The sequence below is a fragment of the Verruconis gallopava genome (assembly GCF_000836295.1).
Source record: "Verruconis gallopava strain CBS 43764 unplaced genomic scaffold supercont1.6, whole genome shotgun sequence".
Taxonomy (NCBI): domain Eukaryota; kingdom Fungi; phylum Ascomycota; class Dothideomycetes; order Venturiales; family Sympoventuriaceae; genus Verruconis; species Verruconis gallopava.
In genome coordinates, this window is record NW_015622142.1 from 5,243 (window position 1) to 31,769 (window position 26,527).

Genomic DNA, 26,527 nt, shown 5'->3' on the forward strand with positions numbered 1-26,527 from the left:
CCAGTATCCTTGTTGCCTGATTCTCAGCGATCATTCTGATCATGAATGATCAGACTGATCACTAACTGCATTCCTGATTCGTTCAATCCTTCTGAGCGAATCACAACCTTTCGCTTATGCAGACTGATCACCTCGATCATGAATGATCAACATGATCGCTCTCCCTTCACGTGATCACCATGTTACCTCGTAACATTGGGAAGATATTCCTAACAACAAGTTCACCATTGAGAACTCTTCTCCCTCCTTTTCCTACCCCAGGGCGGCCTTGACATCGAGTGTCCTAGCTTTGAAGTGGCGGTCAACGTAGAACCTTTACAAAACTCATAATAATAGAGGAGTCAAGCAAGCTGGAGAGTATATTAAAAACATAAAAACTCTGTAATCTGGGCACAGGTGACACGCAGGTCCCCCGCCTTGGTTTGTATGTCGTTGTCCTCATATGGTACCAGTTTATTTCACGTGAATGTTTACAAAAGAACGCAATCCATCTCCAGTTCTCAAAGTAGACCCGGAATAGTAAAACTGTGTGAGATGTCTTCGCTAGGTACTATCAATCCAGAAGCTAGAAATGTTATGCCGTATATGTGCCAAACCACCACCTGGCCGATCTAAAGTACATTAACATCAGAACCCTAACATTAACCGTCCAGAGCCAGGAACCAGATCAGGAGTCGAAGCTGTACCTCAACCACTCGCCAACAGCCCGCAAGCTTTCCCATCGCACACTTTCTTCTGAATCACTCATCAGCTCCAAGCATCTGCTCTTCAACCCGAGCTTCTCCAACCACGCTCTTTTTTCTGGAACTTCTTTGACCAGAGCCGCGACGTCATTACAAGCAATTGCAAGAACCTGTTTGTCATTGTCCCAAGGCTTCGCCATGATCTCAGCAAGCTTCTTCGGTAGAGCGCCTTTGTTGTCTTCCAATATCTTGCGAGCGTTTTCGCTCCAAAAGACCTGGCTGCGATGAGGCGGTGACCAGCGAAGGTGGCCACTGTTGACCTCTGCAGCGTATTCATCAAAGGTCGTCTGGGTTTTTGTGTATTCATCGGTTAGCTCGATGAGCTCGTCCAAGTCTTCGAGGAGATCTGGGTCTGATAAATGCCGAGACTTGAGAGTCTGAAGCAGCGTTGGAAGGCGAGCCAGGATGGCAGCAGGTAACAGTGTTGACTGATTTGATTTTAACAGGTTGTTGAGGGTAGACAATAGCAGCCTAGTTGTTTTCTCCTTTGGTGATAGGCGTAGCAGCTGGATGTAGAGTATCAATATATCGTGCTCGCTGTGTAAAATTAGCCATTATTCGAGAAGCGCTGTGAATGATCCGTACTCTTGAAGGCCATCTCCAACAAGGCTGCCCTCAAAGCTCAACTGCCATATAACTAAGAGGACATGGTACAGCAGTTGTATGCCAACTCCGCCAGCGAGTCCCGAATCTACTGTACGCATGCTGCCTGTTCCACTCCATTGAGTAGAATCTGTCTCCCTGCCTGATCCAGCAGCAGCGCGAAGAATACCAAACAACGGAACCAGCGTCTCTTTTCTGTGTTCCCAGAACAGTTCTCGAGAACGTTTCGAACGCAATACCGCCGAATACTCTTGCATAGCTATATCCTGCAGACCAGCGTCAGAAGACCTGGTCAAGGCTGATAGACACGAGTACAGCTGGGGCAGCGCTTCTTCGATCTGTAGAGAAGGCTTCGCTGACGCTCTAAGCGCATGTGACAACATTGTAGAGAGAACAATGGATGTGAAGAGAGCTGTTGGCTCGTCTGGGTTTGAGGATGGCTTAAGCATCGGAAGAAACGACTTGAACGGGCTCGGGTGCTTAAGGAGCTCCGGGGCAAAGCTTGGGATGTCTGGAAGAACTTAGTGTTGCACTATAATAGCGAAAGTCATGATCGCAAACAGACCTTCAAGAATGTCTCCGAGCAGGACGAGCATGTAATGGATTATGTCTGTTCTCTTTACAGCCGCCTGGAATATGCTCGCCTCATTATCAGAACCCAAGAACAGGTCCACATAGTCAGCAGGTGATGCCTCAATCACCTGCTTTCGCTGTTCTTTGCGAATCTTATCTATGGACTTGATTTTCTTCAGGTCTGCCTCGGTGATAGTTTTGGCTCGAACTGCGCCTTCCCATGATATGGGCCGTGACCTGATGTTGTTCTGGAGCGAGACAATGTATTGCGGGGGATCGAATGTCATCCTCAGGCAGAGTCCTTAAGAGGGGAAAACCAGTTCGCATGGGAGAGAAGGATGGTAGAGCTGGCAGGTGGGAATTGGAGTTTAAGCTACGGGATGTCACCTTATCACCAATGTCGAATGTCTCACAGATGAGCCAGTTCCTGCCTCTTGCTTCGGTAGCTTGAGCTCAGACACAATGTCGCTTTCACGCTGCACTAGTCCTTTTCTAGTAAGCGTAAAGAAATATCAAAGTGAAAGGTATGTCTACATGTGCACAAAGGAGAGATTTCAGTCTCGTTCAGGCGCAACTCCAACGATGACAAGCCTCAAAAGATATCTCACGGCTGATGGACCAGATTCGAACTTGTCAAGTAAAGTGTACGTGCGAACGACGAGAAAGGGCCAGGTTCAAAAGATCGTCCGCGAAGTCTACCTTCGGCAGGATATCCCGTGCTCATCAAAGCTATGTACAATCTGTCCTTCCATCGCCCCAAGAAGCCATGGTCACGAAGGTATGTGCGTAACTAAATCATTAATGTAGTTCCTATTGACTCGTGCAGCCCAAACTTTCGTTCTCTCTGAAAGTCCAATAGGCACCAAAGCCTTTCCACATGGCCATTACCTAATTCCCGATACAAATGCTTTCATCAATGGCATGGACGTATTTGAAGTCGATAACGCTTTCAAAGATGTCATCGTTCTACAAACCGTCCTTGAAGAAGTAAAGAACCGATCTCTTCCACTCTATCATCGACTGGTCAATCTTACCAATAATGAAGACAAGCGTTTTTATGTCTTTTTCAATGAATTCAGAAAGGAAACTCATGTCGAGCGGAATCAAGGAGAGTCGATTAATGATCGTAATGATCGGGCTGTGCGACAGTCTACTGCATGGTACATAGAGCATCTAAAGCAAGCTGTTGGGGTAAAGGCTTCGCACATTCCAGCCATCGTAATGATTAGCGATGACCGAACTTGCCTGGAAGCGAGCAAAAAAGAAGGAATCGACGCATTATCGCTACGTGACTACATCTCAGGCTTGCCAAATGCCGACGATCTCATCGATATGGTCGCAACGAGCAAGACAACACAAGCGGCAGACAAGCGACCCGAAATGATCTACCCAGAGGTCAGGAATAGCCCTGGTGGTTCGAACTTGAGGCTGACTGGTGACAGTACTTCTCAATGGCAAAAATGCTTACTGGTATCAAGGCTGGCACGCTTCATCAAGGAACCTTTAATGTGTCACCGTACAACTATCTTGAAGGTTCGGTCTTTGTGCCAGCATTCGAAAAACCTCTCATCATTTTGGGTCGAGAAAACAGTAACCGTGCAATTTCAGGGGATACTGTCGTTGTTGAAGTCCTCCCGCAAGACCAGTGGAAGGCTCCTTCAAACCAAGTCATCGAAGAAGAAGCATTAAATAAGAACGATAACGCCGAAGCAGGTGAGAATGAAACGATCGTCACGGAACGTGAGCGCCGTGCACTACAGGAAGAGGTTAAGAGAGCTCACAGTAAGAATATGGAAGGTCGTGCCCAGCCGACTGCTCGTGTTGTAGGAGTTATCAAACGGAATTGGCGACAATATGTTGGTCACGTGGATAGAGACTCTGTTCGATCGTGGAACAAGCAAAGCCGGACCCAGCAGACAGTCTTTGTCATTCCTATGGACAAGCGTATTCCAAAGGTTCGAGTACGGACGCGCCAAGCTGGAGAGCTTGTCGGTAAGCGGGTACTCATCACGATCGATTCGTGGGAAAGAGAATCACGGTACCCCATTGGTCATTTCGTGCGGAATCTTGGCGAACTAGAAAACAAGGGAGCTGAGACAGAAGCTTTATTGCTCGAATTCGATGTGCAATATCGCCCATTCCCAAAGACTGTGCTAGATTGCTTACCTCCTGAAGGGCATGACTGGCGTGTTCCTGCCATCGGGGATCCAGGATGGAAGGGTCGTGAGGACTTTCGTGATCTGCTTGTTTGCAGTATCGACCCGCCGGGCTGTGTTGATATCGACGATGCGCTGCACGCACGCAAGTTGCCGAATGGTAACTATGAAGTTGGGGTACACATTGCAGACGTATCGCACTTTGTAAAGCCGAATACGGCTATGGATAAGGAAGCAAGTATACGAGGTACAACGGTGTATCTTGTAGACAAGCGAATCGATATGCTACCCATGTTACTGGGTACAGACCTTTGTTCACTGAAACCATATGTCGAACGCTACGCATTTAGCGTAATATGGGAACTGACACCAGACGCCGATGTTGTCTCAGCACGGTACACGAAGTCTGTGATCCAATCGAAAGAAGCGTTCAGCTACGAGCAAGCTCAACTCAGGATAGATGACAAATCTCAAAAAGACGATCTCACGAATGGGATGCGCATATTGCTGATGCTATCGAAGAAGCTTAAGCAAAAGCGTATGGATGCTGGTGCTTTGAACCTCGCGTCGCCTGAAGTCAGAGTGGAGACCGAGAGCGAAACGTCTGATCCAATCGATGTCAAGACAAAGCAGCTACTCGCAACGAACTCGCTTGTTGAAGAATTCATGTTGCTCGCTAACGTCTCTGTTGCTGCTCGAATATATCGCGCGTTCCCTCAGACAGCTCTTCTCCGACGCCATGCAGCTCCGCCAAAGACAAATTTCGAGGAACTGGCCAACCAGCTCAAAGTCAAGAAAGGCATAGAGCTTCGCTGCGAGACATCACGAGCACTCGCAGATTCACTTGATCAATGTGTTGACCCGAGCGAGCCGTTCTTCAATACAATGATACGTATTCTAGCTACACGATGCATGATGTCAGCGGAATATTTCTGCGCTGGTACACAAGGTTATTCGGAGTACAGACATTATGGGCTAGCAAGTGAGATATACACGCATTTTACATCGCCTATCCGCCGTTATGCAGATCTAGAGGTGCATCGACAGCTCGCAGCAGCCATTGAATACGAGGCGTTGGACCCTAGCCTGAACAATAAATCCAAACTTGAAGCCGTTTGCAAGAATATCAATGTTCGACATCGTAACGCTCAACTCGCCGGCCGTGCTAGCGTGGACTACTACGTGGGCCAAGCGCTAAAGGGTCGAACGCTAGATGAAGACGGCTTCGTCATGCGAGTCTTTAACAACGGTTTCACGGTAATTGTTCCTAGATTTGGAATTGAACGCCTCATTCGACTCAGAGATCTGGCATTGCCTGAACCCGAAGGAGATCTTGACGCTGAGAATTACGTGTTGAGGTACCGTGGTTCAAAGAACGGACAGGTTGAGTTATTCCAGAAGGTCAGAGTTCGAATCAGTGACGAGTTGGAGGAGTCGACTGGTAAGAGGACCATCAAGCTCAGCCTAGCGTAGCCGCGCTTGCACGTGTTGACTAGAGCGTAACGCGACAAGCGCTTGGGCTGTAGCGCCGACTTGCGCAAACATCTTCGAAGAAAAGAGGCTGGCCTGGTTTAAGGTCTGAATCGCACTGACTTTAGCCAAAGATGACTCGTGCTTGCGCTGGGATGGCCAGCATCTTCTCCAAGTAACACGAGTTGTGGCAACTTGAGAACAAACGGGATTCAAAGGGCCATGACACAAGAAACTTCAGAGGTGATGGAGATTGTGTTGGGATATAACTCAAATTTGGCGTCGTAAAGACAAGACTTCGTCCTTAAATTAAAATACATTGTGCTTCTTCCAAGCTTGCTCTTGCTCCAGCTTCAGCTCATCCTCGTAGAATTTTTCCCGTCCAACGGGACTGCTGAAGGCCAACCGGGATACAATCTGCATGAAGCAAGGACTAGGCCCAAGCCACCGTTGGGGGCTGAAATTGTGTAGCGCACCATAGCGGGTGCTGTGTTCATTGTACTCGATGCACACACTCGTCGCAGGAGAGGCAGGAAGGCTGTGCCAACGTCACCCCCATTCGCCAAGTCGGGATGTCGTCGATGGCTACTGCGGCACTCTCCCACGTATCACGATCTGGAGAAATGGACATTGCCCAGAGGTGTGTTTCCAGGATAGAGTGAGGGCGATGTCTGTGGGCTTCTCATTCCTTGAAGAGCCGCTAGCCTTAGTCTTGGCCTGTTCTGCAACAGATGTTCGAGCGCACCAAGAATAGATTACCAATAGCGTTTGATCGCAAGAGCGCATTTGTTCTCTGGGCCGTCTGACTAGAACATTGCAGCTTGGAAACCCATTGCCTAGCTAACGCTCGGTAGAGAGAAGAACGCTCGGGTGTGTGCAGAAGTGCGATTTGGATTGCGTCAACCGACTGCTTGTGTCCGCGATGCCTATTCTCTCGCTGGTGTCTTTGGGCGGAGCATCCCGTCTGCCCATCTACGGAGGCTGGAGGCGACCCATGCGCCGCATGACACCCTAGTAAATCCATCCCGCCGTGTGAGTAGCGGCAGCGAGATCGCACGAGACCGCACGAGGCCGATGCTTCGCATTGTCATACATCCGCCTGTATTTATAAATCGAATGTGCCAGCCTCTGTATAGTAGCTGGCGGGTCACATTGTCTTGTTTCAAAGTCGTGTGTCTCATAGTCACTCTTGACGTCCTGGTCTGCCTTCTGTTCATGCAGTGTCTTACGTCCAGCATCGACCTCTTTGGTTCAAGCTGCTAATACTAGCGGTGCGCGCACCTGCAAAGCACTCACCGGCCTCTTCTGGTACACATGACTGCTGACTCAAATCCTCTTTGCTCCTCCTTTGTCACAAAGTCTCCCCGAACTTTTTTTTTTCTTTCTCCTTCTCCACTCTCGAACAGAATACTTTTCTTTCTAGCTCAGCCTTGGGTCGTTATACGACGTCAGGGTCGAAAGTTGACTCTACCCCGCTGTTAGCCCCCAAAACTCACGGCAAGCGGCCGTTTACACGCGGCGATCCCACTCTCAGCTCTTCTGCCTAGCAGCTACGACCAGTGCATGTCAAGAATGCCTGGAGGATACTACGAAGAAGAGGACGAGTGGCACGAGCGCGATTACCATCGCGGCTACGGTTATGTTCAGCCGCCACCACCACCACCACGTGCTCCACCACGACGAAGCGGTGATCTTCTAAACGTGAACGATTACGGAGGAACTACCCTTCGGAGGTCTCGTTCCACGGGCCACTCACCGGCACCAAACATCTACGTGTATAACCGCACAGACGTAAGCGAACGTGAGGCATCGCCTGCTCGAGGACGAGGCGTAGACCGCACGGCAGATATTATCGATAGACTCAGCGATATCGACCACGATTTGCGCCGAATATCGAGGTCAAGAGGCGCTGAAGCCCGCGCTCCATCTCCTTCTCCCTGGCAGCAGCAAATGGCTTACGACGAGTATGTCCGTCTTCGAGAAGCCGATGCGCAAATTGCTCGTTTAGAGGCCGACCGCAGATACCAGCATGAATATGTCGATCGCCAGCGTGAGGAGGAGCTCATACGTAAGAGATTAGAGCTTGAGAGACTGCGCGAGAAAGCACGTGCAGATGCTGAGGAAAACAAATGGGAGGACCGTGAGAAGGCTATCAAAACTAGACTCAAGCTCAAGGAGATGGAGGACGAGCTTAAACGCCAACAAGACGAAGTGAAGAGGAAGGAAGACAAAGAACGAATATTGCTTGAACATGAGCGCGCCATCGCCAAAGCGAAAGCCGAACGCGAAAAGTTGCTTGCCGAGATCAAGCTCAAGGAAGAAGAGGAGGAAAAAGAGCAGAAGCGTATCATCGCGGAAGCTGAAGCTAAAGCAGCCAAAAAGAAACAACAGGCCGAGGAAGAGGAGAAGGCTGCTATCGCCCGATATCAGCAGAGACAAGCCGAGGAGAAAAAGAAGCAAGACGAATTGCGCGCCAAATTCAAAGCTGAGGAAGAGGAGAAGAAGCGCAAGGAGAAGGAAGAGGAAGAGGAGTGGAGACTTAAGCTCGCGATGAAGGAGGAGAAGGAAAAGGAGAAGAAGAAGCAACGTGAGAAAGAGATCGAGGAGGAGATGCACAAGAAGTTGGCCGTGTTTGGCTTTCAGGAGAATCAAATCCAGGCGGTTTTGAATCCCAAGAAGGCAGCCGACCTACCTGCAGGCTACTCACCCTTGCATCCACGACCGGCACGGCCAGCTATTGGATGGACTCCTGTAGCGACGCCGACGTATATTAAAGTGTCTCGGGACCATCTTGACATCGAGACATTGAAATACTATAACTTGCGCTACGAAATCGACTCGGTAAGGGCTTGGATCTCGCTAACTTACCTGAGACTGTTGGCTAATAAGAAACAGAGCGACCCCAGATACATCATCATTCTCGAGGAGATCAGCGAGGAGGAGACTCAAATGCTGTTTGAACATACTCGTAAGCTGCGTCGGGGTTCGAGCACGCTTCTGATCGAGGATCGTGGGCGAGGACGCGATCACCACTACGCATTTGTGAGGAAGCGAGCGCCAAGCAAGAGTCCGGCGAGGAAGAATCGAGATAAGAGTCCCATTCGCGTTGGTCTGAATCTCTTCTGAGGACGCTTAGCCCATGTCATAGGTCATTATGTCTGGCTCGAAATGATTAACAAAGGACTATGGAGGAAAGAATATTTTTGGCGTGCTTGTGAACGGATTGGTGGATTCTTTGCTCTCCTTATGTTGTCATTGTTGCTGGTGGTGGTGGTGGTAACGGTTATTCGCCACACTTCATCCTTTTCTCTATCGTTTTCCGACTGTCGATCTGGCTTGGCAGAACGTAGGATACACCCGTTGTGTTTACCCAAATTCAGTGTCTCCTAAGCTTGAATAGAACTTTTACATCTTTACTTCATAAGAAGCTTACCCTTGAAGCCTCCTTTGCGCAAGTACCGACCATTGCTCCACAGGCTGAGAAGTGTTCACCAGCTGCAGATTCCCACCTGTCCACGCCGTACATTTCCCACCGCTAATACCAATGGCGTTCAATTCTCCGTCAATGAAAAGCGATTTGACTTCCTCCAGTTTGGTAGCGGTGATTATCCCATCCCAGCTGCGAGATACATCTCAGCAAAATCCCAGTCGAATATTGATTCTCAAGAACAGAAAAGTACGACATACTACAACAAGCTCAAGTGAGGATCCCATCCGTTTAGCACCCAGTCAGCAGCACGGTCCTCGCCGCTCCCAAAAACTTGCATTTGCAGCCGTTTAGCGAGCATTTCAAGCCCCCTCGTTCTTTGAACGTGAAGGTAGCATTTTTTTGTATATGTGTCCCCCACACCTATGCCATCGAAGATGATCTGAGGCTCGTCAACCCCCGCGGCCGATCGCAAGTCAAGGGAGTTGAGCCATGCTGGCCATCCATCGACGGCTTTCGCGCCAAGAAGTGACTCGTCGATACCAGTTGCTAAAGTGATATGCGGAGCAAAATTCGGTAGCTTTGTGTCAGGGAACAGGCTGGGAATCTTTGTGGAGATTAGGTCAGAAAGCTTGTTGTTGATGTCTGTGGCACCTGGAGGCGGAAGAAGCCAAAGAGAATATCGCGGCGGCATTTCGAACGTACCAAGATGCGTTCGGCTATGGTCGAGGACAGACTCAGACGGAGGTTGTGCCACTAAACTTGCAGCTGAATTTTTGGCGCACCTTATTCAGAATTTCATCTGATGTCGTGTCCACTTTAAGGGGTGGGGTAATTTCAAGGCTGTGGGGACCAGGCTGATGTACGGTAAAAAGACTCAGCGGACCCAAGATGGCACGCGCTTGTTGTATTTTTTCTTCGGATGGTCTGGTATGCTACCAGATCAAATTCATTCTGATACATGTGTTTAAAAGAGTGCTCGCCTAAGACGGGCAGCTACTATAACACTATGCCAAATCGCCTTTGCAAGCCGTCTTTCAAGAATACCAAGCCATTCCTCTCCGTCGACTGCTTCTCGCCGTGCTTATTGGGGAAGGCGAGAATTGCGGTCCGCAGAGCAACCGTTGCGGCTTGTCCGTAGAACTTGATGAATTTATCAGCATGATTCTCCAGGAGGTTCTTTAACACCACAAAATGTGCTCTGGTGACTTGCTCCGGGGGGGTGTTGATGATATTGGCAACACTCCTCCAGTAATTCCACGGAGGACATGCGTTATTACTCGTCTTCGCCTTTTTGAAATCTCGTAGCGTAAGTGCAGCCCAACCAACTGCTAAAAATTGTTGCTCTTCAAAGTATTCTTTCTCACTTATCCATTCGCGCTTGCCCTCCTCATTAACTCCATAAGGCCAACCGAGTCGTAATCTGCCTCGCTCCGTGTTCATTGGGCCGTATATGCCAAACAAAAGCGGGGAGACAAAATGATATTTGGCAAGGAGGATGTCGATGAACGATTCACCGTAAAAGCGGAGGTCAACGGAGCCAAATACAAATGCAACTGTGATTCCAACGCTCTCCGTAACGGCAACTGCGCTTTTTTTAATCGTATTTATAGCCGCCTTGGCGCACATGTTGAGGAGGTAGATGAATACAAGTGGCACCTGCGCGGAGGCCGGCTCGAGGCTGGAGAGGTTCGACTGAGGGTTGATGATGTATTCTCTGGCATCGACAGTTGGGCCTGGTGCGTACTGAGCTCCTTGTAGTATTGCCAAAATATCCTTGCGGCGCTGTAGGTTCGCCGCTCGGACTGCTTGTTTCTCTGTCTGGGCCATGCCGTCCCCATTTTCATTGGCCAGCTGACCTAGAAATTTCTTGATCTGCAGGCGCTTTTCCTTCCATTCACGAGGTATGCTCTGGCCAGAGGTCTTTACCAGAGTACGCATATTTTTCAAACGCTTGTGCAATGCCAAATATTTCTGGTGTAGAGCATCTCTCTCTTCAACAGTCGAAGTGAGACCAGTAGAAGTTGTTGGGGGAGCTGAAACGTTCGCCTGTAGCTGTTGCGTCACTTTTGCGGGTGCTTGCCCAGCGTTGGTCCCCGGGGGGTGAGGCGATGTGCCATTTTGCTGACAAGAAACCGTCGGAGTTGGTGTAGAAGCAGCAGCAGCCGTGGCAGTGGCAGCTGCCTGCTGACTCTGGAGCGCAGCAGCCTCAGCCTCCTCGCGCTGCTTCCTCAACGCCTCTGTTACCTCCTTGGTCTTGCGGAGTTTCTCTGCGTCTTCCAGCTTCCTCCGTTCTTCCTGCTGCGCCAGCTCAGCCGCTTCAAGCTGTTGACGCCTAAGTTCAGCTTCTCGCTCTCTCGCGCGCTGAGCCTCTTGGGACTGCTGCAGCTGAGCCTGCGCGAGTCGCTCCTGTTCCAGTCTCTTCAATTCCTGTTTGCTTTGCTCCAAGGTTCGAATGGCATATATGCGCACAGCTTCGTGCCTCTGGATCGATTCTTCGAGGTCTTGAGCGAGCTGTAACTGCAACTCCTCGGCATCTTTATCCTGCTGTGCGTTGAACTCCTGATCGCGCTGAATGAGCATACGAGAGAAGGACTCGGCAAATTCATCGTTGGAGTTACGACGGCTGCCGCGAATTACACTTCGCCGAGGACTGTCGTGCCCATGTATGGGACTCTCCCTCGACATGACAGACCGCTGATGTTTGTATTTTGTGAAAACAAAATGGAAAGAGAAAGTAAAATCAGCGAGAGTGGTGTGAGCAAAGCCGGATGGACCGGTGTATTCAGGAAGTTAGCTTGACGCGTTTCTCTTCACTTTGCGTGCGACCAGTGACAGGGGGGGTGGAGCGAACATCACGTGTCGGATCAAGGTTCCTGGGTCGAACAAGTTGGCTAAGTCAGCCCGTATGAGAATGGTGTCACATGGGAAATTGTGTGGGGTTAGCCGCTGTATAGGATCGTCTTTGGTTTTGCTGTGACGTCGAAAAGCTTTTTCTATTATTTCTTTGAATCGCAAATCTACACACCTCAAGAGCAGTTTGCGAACACTCGATACTGTGGCGTCACAAGGTTTGATCTGGTGCGTCTGGGCTCAAGGAAGGATGTCCAGCTTGGTTTCTCCCAGGGCGGCGACATGGCCATGTTGCGGGATAGGCAGATACGCCAGACTGTTCGTAGGATGCTTGTAATATCAGGAGTCGTTCTAAATGTGTGCAACGATGAAGCATCTCGGCAATTTGGCTGCTTCCTCGTCTTTAAAATGAGGCTGAATTACTGGGTTATCGTGATAAAGGCAAGATAGCTGAAGCCTTTGACTTCCTCAAGACGAGACCCTCCCACGTTCCTCGGGGTGGGCTGCATCTCGAGAACAAACAGGGTAGACTTGCAGAGGGAGACGTCCATCGGCGATTGGGCGGATTTTAATGTGTGGCCCAGTCAAATTCAACGTCTGTTCAAGATTATGAAAAAACGATGTAATGGTACAATAGGATGCGGTGGCCATTCATGAGCGGATCAGTGCGCGACCAAAGAAACGCGTTCAAGGACCACAAGTGGCGAATCCGTACCGTACGTGTTGAATCCGCGCCCGTATCTCGACGTCAAGTGCACAGAATGGTGGTCAGCAAGCTCGCTCCGCGGCGGCTGCAGAATGCTCCGTTGTCCAAAATGAAGGGCAGCGTGCCCGCAACATGACGTGCGATCCCGAAGGCGGGCGAGTGTCGAGCGGAACCGCAAGCGTGCGGTCTCGACGCACAGTTGGCGAACACGCGCTCGTCAAGAGATGGATGACGCAAGCATTGTCCTTCCGTCTGCTTCTCCGTACCCGTTGCCCGTGACTCCTTGCGTCCTGTGGTAAGCCATTTACTTTTCGAAGTGTGGGCTGTGAAAACTTAGCGGGCCCTGCGCGGATGGTGCTGGCGGAGCGAGTGGACGGTCCGGCGACGCAAGCTGTCGTCAAGGCCCAGCCAACGGCGCGCGGCCAGTGCTGTGTTTCCGGCGGCCACTACTGGGCACTAAGGCTGCTGGGCCGAGTCCAGATTGGCTGGGGCATGTGCGTCGCGGTTGCTGGGCCAGGAGGAGGGGGCGCCCGCCCGCCGCCCGAGAGAGAGGGAGCAGCCCGCCGATCGCTCCCACCTCAACTGCTCTCTGCCCACCAAAGCTCCAACGCACGCGCACGCCCACCCACTCTCGCGCACACACGCCCTCTTTCTCCATCACAAAGCTCAAGTAGCTTTCGACTCGTTCGCCGCCTTCGCTCGATCATTCTTCTCTCCTTCTGCCATCTGTGCTCCCATCCTTTTTCTTATTGCCACCGTCGCTCCCATCTCTCGCACCACTCCTCCTTCCGTCTTTCCTTTCCCTCTCCTTCCTTTGCGTCGCTGTCGCCGTGCTCGCCAGGTCTGCTGCGTGGCTGCCGCGTTCCAACCCCAGCTCTCCGTCTATCTCTGTTGTGTTACTTCCCGCACTGCGCTGGGATAGCAACGTCACCCTCCCTCAGGCATCTCAACCATCAGAGAGTGCACCCTCCAGTCCTTCCTCTCATCACCCACTCGTAAACAATCCCAAAAACCCTACCGCCCGCGCCCTCCTGCTTCGGTTCAGACTCGCCCTCGGCCCCCAGTGCCTCTCGCTCAGCTTCTGTCCGCTCCCTTAGACGAGCCACCGTCTCTGTTGACTTCACCGTCTTCAACTGCTTATCCAACACCCAGATCCACAACCATCGTACCATCTAGCAGCAACAGCTTCAGCTACCCTACTTGTTTAACCACATAAGCAACAAGCTATTACGACTCACTTACGGCTCTTATTGCGTTCGCCATCCACACCCGCACCAACGCACACGCACACGCCTGCAATCTCCATTACGTCTGCATCGTTTTGAGTGTGTAACCCTGTTCTCTCCTCGCTTCAGCACATCGTCATGGATCAACAAGGTCAAGGCGCCAATCCGGCACCCATGGGCCCCGCTGGACGCCGGCTGCACATTGCTCATCGACGAAGCCCTTCAGAGCTGACTCCTCTGATGAGTAAGTCAACCATGTTCCTTTTCCAACTGCTTCTTCCTAACAGCGGCTGATCCACGTGTCCCCTCTAGTGGAACAACTTGCCCTCGCCCAGCAAATTGAATTACTACAAGCACAGCAGAACCAATTGGCCGCCACACATCAACAATACGTCAATATGGGCATGCTACCTCAGGGCCAGATGCCCAACTTTCAAATACCAGCCGGCCAGATGAATATCTCGCCACATGGCAACCAGTTTCAGTTTGCTGGCCAGATGGCTGGCGCTCAGCACCTGAATGTGCCAATGAACCCCCCTGCTGCACCAGCTTCACATCGCCGGAACCAGTCGGCTTTGCCTGGCGTTGGTTCGATGGGCCCTCCGCCGGTGCCAAACAACGGGAATAATAACAGCAATACTCAAGGTAAGTCTATTGCAGATATCTCCTTTCGCAGGTCTCAGGTTACATATGCTCAAGCTGGTCAAGGTCGTGAGAACGTTGCTCCACGCGGTCGTGGTGGTGGCGCGGCAGGTGGAGGACATACTCGACGCCATTCTCTTGCCTTGCCCGAAGCCAAGAAAGCCGCCGAGCTGGCAGAACAGAAACGAAAAACGAATGCCTTCCAATTTCCTTCACCTAGCACCACAAACGCCGAAACTCCTAATGCTAATGAAGCGTCTTCTCCTTCAACAGGTACCGCACAACCAGCACAAGCCGGGACCTCTTCTACGCGGGGACGTGGTGGAGGCCATGGACGAAGCCAGAGTATGGCTGTTGGCCGTGGCGGTGGTCAGGCTGGCCGTGGTTTCCAGTTTCCCCCCCCGCAAGCAACAAACGATGCTGGCCAGCAGCAGGGTGGGTCAGACTTTGTACGAAGAGGCAGTCAGGGACACGGACGCTCTAGCTCTCGTAATTTCGAGGGCAACTGGAGACAACCGAACAACAACCAAGTGCAGTCGCAGGATCAATCGCAGGGGACCATGGGCAACTTTAGCCTGGGACAGAATGCGGCGGCACCTCCATTCCAACCGGGCCACCGTGCTCGCGGTTCGGTCAACCAACAGTCTATCAGTAGTATCGGGAACTTCCAGTATGGTGGTCAGCCGCAGATGATGGGGTTCAACCAACAAATGATGCTTCAGCCGAATTTGCTTGCAGCCCAAGGCTTGAACCCGATGCAGTTCGCTCAGCTTCAGGCACTACAGCAGATGAATGGCATGGGCCTCCAAGCCAGTCAACACGCGCCACAGTTATCTGTCGGTGGGAACCAGCAGCAGAGAAAGACCCTTTTTACACCGTACCTCCCTCAAGCTACGCTACCGGCTTTGTTAGGCAATGGCCAGCTCGTTGCAGGTATACTCCGGGTCAATAAGAAGAATCGTAGTGATGCCTACGTGACAACATCCGATCTTGACGCCGATATCTTCATTTGTGGCAGCAAAGACCGTAATCGAGCCCTTGAGGGCGATCTTGTCGCTGTTGAGCTTCTCGATGTCGACGAAGTCTGGTCCCAGAAGCGCGAGAAGGAAGAAAAGAAAAAGCGCAAGGACAACACCGACACGCGAACTAGCAGCATCAACGATGCTACAACCCAAGCAGAACCTGCCGGTGATGGATCTATTCGTCGACGTGGTAGCCTTCGACAAAGACCCATGCAAAAGAAGAATGACGATGTCGAAGTTGAAGGTCAAAGCTTACTTCTTATTGAGGAGGAAGAAATCAACGATGAACAGAAACCTCTTTACGCCGGCCACGTCGTCGCTGTCATTGAACGCATCGCCGGGCAAATGTTCTCTGGTACCCTTGGTCTGCTTCGCCCATCCAGCCAAGCCACAAAGGAGAAGCAAGAAGCAGAGCGCGCTGCCCGTGATGGGGGAAACCCCAGGGAGCCACAGCGAACCCAAGAAAAGCCCAAGATCGTCTGGTTCAAGCCCACGGACAAGCGTGTCCCACTTATTGCCATCCCTACTGAGCAAGCACCACGTGATTTCGTTGAGCGTCATCAGGACTACGCCAACAAGATCTTTGTTGCCTGCATCAAGCGCTGGCCCATCACTTCTCTTCACCCGTTTGGCACTCTTGTCGAAGCCCTGGGTGAGATGGGTGACCTCAAGGTTGAAACTGATGCCTTGCTGCGAGATAATAACTTCGGACCCGACGACTTCACAGATGCTGTTCTGAAGAACGTTGGTTTCGAGGACTGGTCAGTGGCGAAAGACGGTGAGGCTGCTCTTGAATCGCGTCGTGATTTCCGTGGTGAGAAAACCTTTACAATTGATCCCAATGGCTCCGATGAGCTCGATGATGCCATTCACTTCAAGACACTGCCTGATGGCAAAGTTGAGATTGGTATCCACGTTGCTGATGTATCTCACTTCATCAAGCCCAATTCACTTGTTGATCGTGAAGCTAAAAAGCGCGGTACTGCGGTCTATCTCATGACGCGTACGGTCAACATGCTTCCGCCACGTCTTTCGCACGAGCTATGCTGCCTTAGCCCTGGGCAGGAGCGTTACACGATGAGTATTGTCTTCAGGGTTGACCCACAGACTGGTGTCATCAATGAAAGCGAGACTTGGATTGGAAAAGGAGTGATAAAGAGCTCTGGTAAACTGACCTACGACGACGTCGATGCCGTCATCTCTGGCAAAGGCACCCATGATCTCGATGAAGCTAGAGTAAATGACATCAAGATGCTTCATGTAAGCCTATTATGATGTGGTTTAATATTTGTCTATACTGACGTGCCACAGCATATCACAACTTTGTTCCGCCAGCAGCGGTTCAAGGGTTATCCTGATCGCATCCCACCTCTGCGACTACTGTACCTTATGGATGACGAGAATGTGCCAGTCGAGGCCAACATCTTTGACTCTTCTGCGGCTCATGAACTGATCGAGGAGCTCAGCCACAAGGCGAATGCATTTGTCGCCAAGAAGCTTGTGGAAAGCATGCCTGAGAAGGCTCTTGTTCGGCGACACCAGCCTCCCAGCATTCGACGGCTGCAGACGTTCACGGAAAGGATGAGTCACATCGGCTTCGAGATTGACACAGAAAGCAGCGCCACTCTCCAAAGCAGTCTCTTCGATGTCAAAGATGATGACGTACGCAAGGGAATGGAAACTTTGCTTGTCAAATCCATGCGACGTGCACAATACTGCGTGTACGGACGCCAGGAGGATTGCACTCACTGGGCACTTAACCTGCCGCTCTACACGCACTTCACGAATCCGTCCCGCCGGTATGCCGATATTGTCGTTCACAGGCAACTTGAGGCTGTACTCTCCAATGGCACGATTGAGTTCACCGAAGATGCAGAGTCCCTTGGAAAGACGGCTGATATGTGCAACGTGAAGAAGGACTCTGCCCGTGCGGCACAGGAACAAAGCGTCCACATTGAGGCTTGCCGGAAGATGGACAAGAGGGCGAAAGAGATCGGTGGTGACTTGATCAGCGATGGTATCGTCCTCTGCGTCTACGAATCTGCGTTCGATGTCCTCATTCCCGAGTGGGGCTTTGAAAAGCGAGTCCACTGTGACCAGTTGCCACTCAAGAAGGCCGAATTCGACAAGAGCAAGCGACTACTTGAGCTTTTCTGGGAAAAGGGCGTGCCGTCCTCAGCTTATGTACCGGAGGACGAGCGACCAAAAGCTGGCCAGGGCCGTGGCGCTGCAGCTGCCGCCGCTCGCGACGCTGAGGTCAAGCAACAGCAGGCTAAGGAGGCTGAAGAGGCTAAGCGCCGCAATATGGACACCGGATCAATGAATGCCGACGAAGTTGATGCATTGTTTGAAGACGATGATGAATCCGTTACTGACTTGGCTGAGATGACCTCTGGTGTTTCTCTGACCGCTGGCGTGTCTGCCGACCGACCTACGCAGAGCATGCCTCCTTCCCCAACTCGCAATGAAGCGTCCCAGACGCCACATCGCACCAGCTCTGATTCGCAACTCAAGCAGAGCGCCGCCGATGCTCCAGAGAGCAAGCTTAGCAACAAGGAAAAATACCTCAGCATGTTCACTCTTCGCGAAGAGGGCGGCGAGTACATTCAGGAGGTTCGCGAGATGACTAGGGTACCCATCATTCTGAAGACGGATCTGTCCAAGAGCCCACCGTATGTAACCTGTCACCATCGTATCGTAGTCACCAAACTAACACATATTTTCAGATGCTTGACTATTCGCTCTGTCAATCCTTTTGCCTTGTAGATGCGTCATGGCGAAGTCCGTGAACATCGATGTGCGATTTCATACACTTTTATCCGCAAGCGTGCTCTTCCGTGAGAGAGCCTGCCGCTGACTAAAAGCTCAAATTTCATTCCGTCTTGTGTTTATGAGGAACAGTCCCCTAGTCGCTCCTTTACATACACGCGCACTGGATTCCAGACGACGGTATCTTCAATAGGACAGGTATGGCGTGTGAATTCAAAATAGACTGCAATCCCGTGTCATCGAGATGGCTGGAACGCCGCTCGAATGATGGATGTTTTGTGGCATAATCAACTGACACGCGCAGAAGTGGGAGGGATCAATTATTTCAGAATGAGCTGGTCAAGCACGCCAAGCAACGATGGCATCATATATCGTGTCACTGTGGCTGTACATGGTTTAGGCACTGTAGTAAATTCCCTCTCAGTGCTTTGGAAGGTAGTGTTTAGTCATTGTAGGCCGTAGCGAGTGAAGCCAAAAAAAATCAGATTGAGAGAATTTTCATAGCAAAGATTATCTCGGTGCCTTTTGTCACCGACGCTGCTCACGTTCTCGGGCACCCGAATGAGACACCTCCTGCGAAGAGTACGATAATCACTGACGGAAGCTTGCATAGCGAGATTGGCCCCAAATGCACATGGCTAAGCTCATGACCAAGAAAGAGGAACGATAAGATCGGCATGCTTTGACGTGTTTCTTAGAGACACCTCGTAGACCCTACCAGAAATGAGGAAGTCCTTCGTGGACGTTTCTCCCCGTTTGGTGGCGCGGAATCTGGCTTGCTATCGCATAGCATACGCAAGCGAAGCCTCCAAAGGCCGCCACGGTTGCTTTGGATGTGCAGGGCCGGATCTGCCTTGTACCCTATTCCCTCATCTCCAATGCCACTTCCCGTAAATGCACTTGAAAACGAAGTTTCAACACAGCGGCCTTCGTTGGACGGTGGCAAGAGAGAATGTTTCGGCATGGCTAGATCCATGTGGGCAAGACAAAACGGCCACGAAAGGTAGAGGGGCGCTTTCTTCGGGGTTGACACTGTAGATGAACAGCCGTGCTGGAAGGGGGGAGGGGGAGTTGTACTTCATTTTCCCAAAGGACGGATGGCTGTTTTACACGATGTTTCCGGAGAGCGACTCCTCCGCGTTGAACGTTTGGTGTTTGTGTGAGGCGGGGAGTAGCTCATTGGCCAGGGCTACGGGCGGTTAGGGGCCCCTGGGGAGAGAGACAAGCTCCGCACAAGCGCGACAAGCTTCTGAGGGGTCGGTCACGGCGCTGGACTCTTCCTGGACTTCGCCGGGCGTGTGTCTGCCCGGCGTTCGCGGCGCCTTCTTGTGCGTCCTGTCGACCATGCTGACGACGAGTGCGTGCGGATGAACGACGCGAGTCTGCACAGCAGCTGGCCTCTTGCTCCAAACCTGCTGTTCTTACGTGTGCCCGGGCTGCGAGCCTTGCAGTGCTCTCCTTTTGTTCGCGTAGAGGGCGGCTTTGGACCCGCAACTTCATCATCCCTCGTGGACGCACAGAGCCGCATAGCAGTTCCTAATTTTTAACAAGCGCGAATGCTTAAGCCCACGATTAGCATGATCGGCCACCTCGCAGACCCGGACGGATGCTCTAGACTCCGAAGCTTGGTTTTCAGGTCACCTCAGACCGCGCTCGTTTCAGAGTCGCTCAGCACGGCGTCTCAAGTCCCCTGTTCCGCGACCGGCCACAGTACCAACCACTGCCAAAAGGTCCTGGTCCCATTTACACCAACGTTTTTGTGCTGGACTTCCAGTGCGGGCTCACCACTCTCCGGCACGGGAAGCTGGCAAAGATGGCGTCCATGGTCTTGTGTGGAAACAATTGCGCCCAAACAGGGGCTTCGGCATGTACACTTGCCTTCGACGACTTACGAGACTTGGATGTCTCAGATCTCTCATCGACGTGGAATATAAGCACCCTCTGTCCCCTTCGAGATGTAGTTTCGTTGTCATCGCTCAAAGGTTGTTTCTTCATCGCTGGCGGATACCCTTTCCTTCTCTATACTACATATTCCTTTGCCTTCACTCCTTAGCTGGCTAACCTGATCACCGTCCCTGGTTGGACTTCCATCGGTTTTACAGTTTATTACAGTCGATCATTCAACGCTAAAGTTTTTTTTTTAAAAAAAAAATTTTTTGCCTTCTAGTCGCCATGCCTGGAATTGCCCAGTTATGCACGCTCGCCCTGGCTTTGGGCTCAGTGGTAGTCGAGGCTGTGCCAAAATTCAACAACGCCCGCCCACGAACGATTGAGATCAGGGCCCCGAAGCCCATTTTCGCAAGGCAGGCCTCTGCTACGACAACTACGTCGGCCGCTGCTTCGGCTACTTCTTCTGCCACTTCCTCGGCTTCGTCTTCTTCCTCCCAGAACCTGACCGACATCGACATTCTCCAGTTGTACGTTTTTTCGAGCTGATGCGAGTTCTTCGAAGCTGACTTGCCAACAGTGCCCTGACGCTTGAGCATCTTGAGTCTACTTTCTATTCGCAGGGCTTCGCCAAGTTCCCGGACAGCGATTTCATGGCTCTGGGCCTTACTTCTGCTCAGGTCAGCGCTCTGAAGACCGTCGGTGGCACTGAAGCCACCCACGTTACCCAGCTACAGGCTGCCATCTCTGCTGCGGGCTCTCAACCGGTGCAGCCATGCCAGTACAACTTTGGTTTCACTGACGCAAAGTCGATGGTTGCAACCGCTCGCGTCCTGGAGGCTGTCGGTATTTCCGCTTATCTTGGTGCTGCCCCTCTTGTGTCTAGCAAGGCAGTCCTGGGTGCTGCCGCCTCAATCGTCACAATCGAGGCTCGTCACCAGACTTTCATCCGCTCTGCAGGTGGCGATGTACCCGTTCCAAATGCTTTTGACTCGGCGCTTGGCCCAAGAGCTGTTTTCACCCTTGCGGCACCATTCATCTCCTCCTGCCCAACAGGTAGCAATCTTGCTATCCAAGCATTCCCATCCATTGCACTTGCCGGTGGTGGAGCCGGAATCACTGGTGGCCAGAGCCTTGTTCTCGCTGATCCCTCCCAACCCGCAGGTGCCAGCTTCTGCGCCTTCGTCGATGTCAGCCAGACCCAGTATTCCCAGATCTCCGGTGGTTCCTGCACAGTTCCGGCCAACCTGACTGGAGAGGTTTACATGATGGTCACGAAGAGTCAGAGCATTGCTGATTCCGAAGTTCTTGCTGGGTACGTCTTGGCTAACTCCAATTATTTACTTCAAACTGCTAACGAAAAGACTAGGCCGTCTGTCATCCTGTCTAGTTAAATGAATCGAGTATTTTTCCTTTTCGTCACAGCATCTGGGCCTTGGCACGTTGCAGCGTTGATGAGCGGCGAGGGAAAAACCGAAAGTTTGCGGGATTGTAAAGGAGATATTCAGCTTCAGCGATGAATACGAGTACCTCGACAACGATTATTTTTGACCGACCGCTCGCTCGCAACGGAGTCCAGAGAAAATGGCCAAAGCTTCTTTTGATTTCTCTTCAACCACGAGAGCTTATGCCGTGGAATGCATTTGAGCGAAGATGAAAAGCATGCGACCTGTGTATAAAGGCATGTTATTGTTAATGGCTAGATATCCAACATCCATCGATATTTGCAGGCAGCGAGAGGCGCTCTTCTCTGGACTCCGGGCTTGATGTGACCTTCCCTTTCCCTAATCTTCTTCTTCTACCCAGCCTTCCAACACTGCTTGCCATTTTCAAAGTCTCTTCAGATCTTCCTGTGTCCTTGGTAAGATCTGCCCTAATTTCGCCGAAAACTACGTAGCCTGGGTTCGCATAAAATGTTTGAAATTCGCATTGTGAAAAGGAATTGCGTTGACTGAAACGGATGTATCAAGGATTCTCGCTGTGGGATCGGATGAGCGTAATTCCGTGTTTAACATCCTGTGACACAATGCGCCACATTCAGCGCTGTATGCTTCAGTGCACTTTTGATACCTGGTGGAAACGAATCGTAAGGTTTTCAATTCGTTCAAAATACCAAAATAAGTCTTATAGAGACGAGTAGACCAGTAAACTGTCAGCGTTCGAGTTATCACGAGAAATTGTTACAGCAGTCAGAGTTTGTCACCTCTTTGCTTAAATGCTCTGGACAGAGCTTTGGAGGTGCACATTTAAAATTAATTGCGATTCCGAGCCCAAAAAGCTGATTTGATGGCGTTTCGAGACGTTTCTTCGTGACAAGGTACACGAAGGACGCATAGCTAATACTCTCGCCGACTGTCTAATTGACGTGAGGACATGATCAGAACAAAACATAAACTAGTCAATTGCTTATCTCTTGAAAGGGAGTTGTTGCGACATATATTTAACAGCCTTACGTGTGCATATCATCTTTAGTCGACTAAATAGACATGTCGCTTCCCAATAAGCCTGCTAAGTTCTATGAACGGTTTGCCGACCAAAAGTATCGGGACCTCGTTCTTAAGGAGCAAGACATCTGTTTGGTGTTTGAATCAGTTGCTCAGGTCAAGCATGAAATCGTCTGCCAAGTTCGATACGTTGGCTTGAAATCGGTCATTGATGTATTATCTATCGATGAATGGAGCCACGGTCTCTATGCTTCACGTTAAGGATGTGGTCTGAGATAATTGATTCTCCAATGGTGATAGTAGCAAAACTTTGAGCATCCATGGTAACAAATACTCGAACTGCGCTATTGAACCCTCTATGGACTGAGAAACGGCTATGGCTGGCTTGCTCATAGATGGACATAGGCATTCGCTCGTCGCGCAAACTGTAAGACATCTAAACCTTCCTATAAGCCCTTAATTTGGGAGTTTCAAAGATTGTGTTGTTTGCTATACTTGAATACAGCATTTAACCATCTGTCACGTAATCTGACTACCTTTCCATAAGTGCGAGAATCGCTGTCGTCCTTGTCGGCATAATCATAAATGCATGCGACGTCTTCGATGTCTAACTGTCCAACAATATTTTCTGCGGCTTTTCGGCAGCTCCCGCAGGCGTCGAGCATTGCCCTTGTTGCAAGCAGAAGGTCTTCGCCTGTGAATGAACCAGCCAGATTCGAGCGCATCCTTGTGCCGAAAATCTTCTTCATACTCGAAATGACAACAGCCTTAAAGTCGCTGTTAAACCGCGCAATGCTGACGATTGCGAGATCATCGCCACCGTTCTGAAGCTCAATACGGAAGACTGGATCCACGAGATCCAGTGAAAATTCGCCTGCTTCTCGTAGCTTTTTAGCCAGCGAGTGGTCCTCAGGGACGTTGAAAACAAGGCTGACATGCACGTAAAGGTGCAACCTCTGAATTAAAGCCAGGTCATTCTGCCGCAGACAATTCGACCACCGAGTGAGCGCTGCATCAGCATCATCCAAAATTTTCGCCTCAAACAACAACATATGGCTTCTCAAATACAGCTCCCTGGCCTCCTCGGCTACCATCCCGCCAACTTGAAAGATGGCAGGCACACTTGCGACGCGGGTTTCGTGGCTCCAGTTGAAGATGAGTCCAGAACTGGGACACCTTGGCTCGCCGGCTTTGTGGAAGTGGAGAAGCGGTCGATAATAGCCTGGTAGATGCTCTCGGCCTGCGAACCACGTGTTTAAGTTCTTCACGGCTCGAGCACCTATGCGCGATACGTTGTTTGCAAAGAGCGTCTCGTAGTAAATCTTATCGCGAATTTCGCGTGGTAGAGAGAGAAACGACGATACCATTGCAACAATTGCTGAACTGAATAAATCCTGGGGGGATATTCCTATTGGAGTCGAAGGCTAATGTGCATTTGAGCTATCAAAGGCTGGTGTAGCCTAGTCAAACATTAAACTTGCTCAGCCTGTCAGCGACGGCACGTGGTGAGGTAAGTGAATGAACTTGATCGCTTACTCAGTCTACACAAATCTTTGTCACTTTCAGCTTAGTCTCGACTGTTTTAACGTTCTAATTTTCCAATTTTCCAATTATCCAAATCTGTTTTCTAAAATACATCAGTATGATATTACAAACAGCGGAGGGTCTAATCGAACTTGATCCCTAGCCGGCCACTTTTATCTATCTTTCATTACCTGCACGTTCGATACGCTCAATAGTCGTAGTATGTCGCATCCTTACTGTTCATGTCCTTTCCCCCTGTCAGGACTAGAAGGAGAATTCGTATTGTCTTCATCAACGTCAATGCCTCCTTCGGCATCCTGCAACAGGTTATGTTTGGTATCTTTACCAGGACGTGTTACATCATTCTCTTCTTCGGCCAGAAGCACCTCATTCATGTCCTCTACGTCTACGATCTTCTGCTGTTCGTCTAATTTTCGGCCGATACCCTGTGGATTGTGCTCAGACTCTCGCTGAGGTTTTTTCCTTCTGTGCTCTTCACTTAATACATCATAACCAAATCCAAAGACGGCACGCTTGAATACGGGGTCGTCTTTCAGCCTTCTGCGGATGCTAGCTTCGAATGCGCGTTGTTCGTGCAATCTTTCGACAGATTTACCTTTCGTGAATCTGGACTCCAACGCAGCAAGCTCATCATCGTTCATTTTGTCGACAGCGCGCTCCAGTATTTCCGTCGCTATATCAACGAAAGCTGCCTTAGAAATGTTGCGGAGTTGCTTTGCAGAGTACTCAAGGACGTCATTGAACATCTGCTCCTGTTCACATTGAACACAGAGGGCGAGCATGGCAGCTAATATGCGTACAGGCTCCTCATATCCAGCAGCTCGAAACGCTTTGATCTCATCCCACACCCAGAGACCACTCTGCCAATCCTTGGCGATGATGCACGCATTTAGAAGATAATGCAAGCACCTCCAGTCGTAGCCCCATTCCTTTGCCGTGAATTCCTTGCAAACTGCCACGGCATCCTCCAGAGTGTAGAATTTAGCCACTCCTTTGATTACTTCTGCGAAAATCATGGGTGAAGGGTAGACGGCTTGCTTAAATACTGTGGGGCTTGTCTTAGTGGGTGATAAACGAGGGGCGCTTTCCCGGGTGATGGTCAGGTCCTTTGTGTACATGAGCGCGCGGTCGCCGCCCATGCCACGCATGAGAAATATAAAGTCCACAAAAGCGTCGCGCATGCCACGCTTACGATAGGTGGCAAGGATAGTGGAGCAGGTGATTTCGTTTGGTCGGATCATGACAGTCCGACAGATGTCGATAAGCCAATCTAGGACGAGGTGACGCACGTGCGAAGTGGAGAGAGTCAAGTATCTATCACAAGAATAGAATCCCAGGAGCAGAATATTCATGGTTTGAACGTTTGGTGGTGCTGAGGAAACCAATAGATTGTGACATATCTTGACCATCAGAGTTCGAAAATCAAGATGTAGGTATTTATAACCTTCAAAAAGCTCGACAAGGGATGCATTAAGGTCTCGCAAAAGTTCGTGATGAAGGCCGTCCTCAAAATGCTCGTACTTAGGTATGAAAACATCGATCTCTTCCGGGGCATGGGGAGGATCGTGGGGAGCGACGAAGCCGAGTTTATTTCGTAGAATCCCAAGGTGACGTTTGAGCGCCTGCTCCATATATTCATGATCTTCTGCGGGTAGCCTGGCGAAAGGTCGGATAGCTTCTGGCAGAACAATCAGGTTGGATGGGCGCTGCGAGTTCAGCTCCAGAAGGCGGCAAACTCTGACCGTGAAGAGCGCAATTGCCGTCTCCATCTTCGCTATCTTCTTCCGCGTCCATACTCTTGCGTAGTTTTGTCTTTTGAGATGATCTGGCGCCCATGGCGATTGTGGCATCATGTACTTCGGATCCGCTTTTGTCGTAGAGGGGACGGTTGGTGGAGTCGCTCCTCCAGGCATGGGTTCGTAGGTGACAACGTCTTCGAGAGACCAGTGGTCAATAGATAGCGAGCGCAGGTCATTGGCAGCCTCTTTTAACTTCTTTTCTCTTTTTTCGGTATCCGATTGGCCCCCTTCTTCTCTCCGAATGTGATCCGCTGCTTTTGATGAAACAGATGTAGGCAAGCCGTTCCCTGATCCTGCTTGAAATAATGGCTCTTTATTTTCGAACACCTGCTCTTGATCATGACATTTCTCTTTTTTCACTGCCCCCCCAGACTGGAAACGCTGTCGCTGTCTCATAACCAGTGTTTCGCGAGATGAGGTCCAGAAGCTGTCGTTCAAAAGTGGCGGAAAACCTCGACCACATCTGAATCGCGCGATGGCGACTGATAGTCTCCGGACCTGAACATGTCGGTTCTCAATACATGAATAGCAATGGCAACAACAGCCAAATGGCCTGATTCTCAACCACAAATTCCGCATGCTCTTGGACGGGCAATGGTGCCACAATACCCTAGCAGTTCGTCGAAAGGATCGTACGAAATCCGAGTATGGTGTGCCGGAAA

General features: G+C 50.7%; 9 protein-coding genes across 9 annotated transcripts; 4 read left to right on the forward strand and 5 right to left on the reverse strand.

The window, feature by feature from the left end:
- Nucleotides 1-379: 379 nt before the first annotated feature.
- On the reverse strand, nucleotides 380-2,386 carry PV09_02291 (uncharacterized protein). Its single transcript, XM_016355305.1, has 3 exons — nucleotides 1,912-2,386; nucleotides 1,329-1,857; nucleotides 380-1,280 (listed from the first exon to the last, which is right to left on the reverse strand). Exons 1-3 carry the CDS (start codon nucleotides 2,204-2,206, stop codon nucleotides 668-670), a joined length of 1,437 nt encoding a protein of 478 aa, XP_016216441.1. The 5' UTR covers nucleotides 2,207-2,386; the 3' UTR covers nucleotides 380-667.
- Nucleotides 2,387-2,456: 70 nt separating this feature from the next.
- On the forward strand, nucleotides 2,457-5,879 carry PV09_02292 (uncharacterized protein). Its single transcript, XM_016355306.1, has 3 exons — nucleotides 2,457-2,697; nucleotides 2,746-3,314; nucleotides 3,362-5,879. The coding sequence occupies exons 1-3, from the start codon at nucleotides 2,502-2,504 to the stop codon at nucleotides 5,546-5,548; spliced, it is 2,952 nt and encodes a 983-aa protein (XP_016216442.1). The 5' UTR covers nucleotides 2,457-2,501; the 3' UTR covers nucleotides 5,549-5,879.
- A 777-nt stretch (nucleotides 5,880-6,656) lies between these two features.
- PV09_02293 (uncharacterized protein) lies at nucleotides 6,657-8,972 on the forward strand. Its single transcript, XM_016355307.1, has 2 exons — nucleotides 6,657-8,386; nucleotides 8,441-8,972. Exons 1-2 carry the CDS (start codon nucleotides 7,109-7,111, stop codon nucleotides 8,669-8,671), a joined length of 1,509 nt encoding a protein of 502 aa, XP_016216443.1. The 5' UTR covers nucleotides 6,657-7,108; the 3' UTR covers nucleotides 8,672-8,972.
- A 2-nt stretch (nucleotides 8,973-8,974) lies between these two features.
- On the reverse strand, nucleotides 8,975-9,666 carry PV09_02294 (uncharacterized protein; the record flags this gene model as incomplete). The annotated part of the gene is made up of 2 exons (XM_016355308.1): nucleotides 8,975-9,164; nucleotides 9,233-9,666. The coding sequence occupies 2 exons, from the start codon at nucleotides 9,664-9,666 to the stop codon at nucleotides 8,975-8,977; spliced, it is 624 nt and encodes a 207-aa protein (XP_016216444.1).
- A 305-nt stretch (nucleotides 9,667-9,971) lies between these two features.
- On the reverse strand, nucleotides 9,972-11,660 carry PV09_02295 (uncharacterized protein; the record flags this gene model as incomplete). The annotated part of the gene is made up of 1 exon (XM_016355309.1): nucleotides 9,972-11,660. One exon carries the CDS (start codon nucleotides 11,658-11,660, stop codon nucleotides 9,972-9,974), a length of 1,689 nt encoding a protein of 562 aa, XP_016216445.1.
- Nucleotides 11,661-13,157: 1,497 nt separating this feature from the next.
- On the forward strand, nucleotides 13,158-18,711 carry PV09_02296 (uncharacterized protein). The gene is made up of 5 exons (XM_016355310.1): nucleotides 13,158-14,001; nucleotides 14,070-14,402; nucleotides 14,466-16,681; nucleotides 16,733-18,093; nucleotides 18,148-18,711. Exons 1-5 carry the CDS (start codon nucleotides 13,896-13,898, stop codon nucleotides 18,185-18,187), a joined length of 4,056 nt encoding a protein of 1,351 aa, XP_016216446.1. The 5' UTR covers nucleotides 13,158-13,895; the 3' UTR covers nucleotides 18,188-18,711.
- Nucleotides 18,712-19,487: 776 nt separating this feature from the next.
- On the forward strand, nucleotides 19,488-21,810 carry PV09_02297 (uncharacterized protein). The gene is made up of 3 exons (XM_016355311.1): nucleotides 19,488-20,607; nucleotides 20,658-21,392; nucleotides 21,447-21,810. Exons 1-3 carry the CDS (start codon nucleotides 20,363-20,365, stop codon nucleotides 21,469-21,471), a joined length of 1,005 nt encoding a protein of 334 aa, XP_016216447.1. The 5' UTR covers nucleotides 19,488-20,362; the 3' UTR covers nucleotides 21,472-21,810.
- A 1,181-nt stretch (nucleotides 21,811-22,991) lies between these two features.
- PV09_02298 (uncharacterized protein) lies at nucleotides 22,992-23,888 on the reverse strand (the record flags this gene model as incomplete). Its single annotated transcript, XM_016355312.1, has 1 exon — nucleotides 22,992-23,888. One exon carries the CDS (start codon nucleotides 23,886-23,888, stop codon nucleotides 22,992-22,994), a length of 897 nt encoding a protein of 298 aa, XP_016216448.1.
- Nucleotides 23,889-24,278: 390 nt separating this feature from the next.
- On the reverse strand, nucleotides 24,279-26,444 carry PV09_02299 (uncharacterized protein; the record flags this gene model as incomplete). The annotated part of the gene is made up of 1 exon (XM_016355313.1): nucleotides 24,279-26,444. The coding sequence occupies one exon, from the start codon at nucleotides 26,442-26,444 to the stop codon at nucleotides 24,279-24,281; it is 2,166 nt and encodes a 721-aa protein (XP_016216449.1).
- Nucleotides 26,445-26,527: the final 83 nt, after the last annotated feature.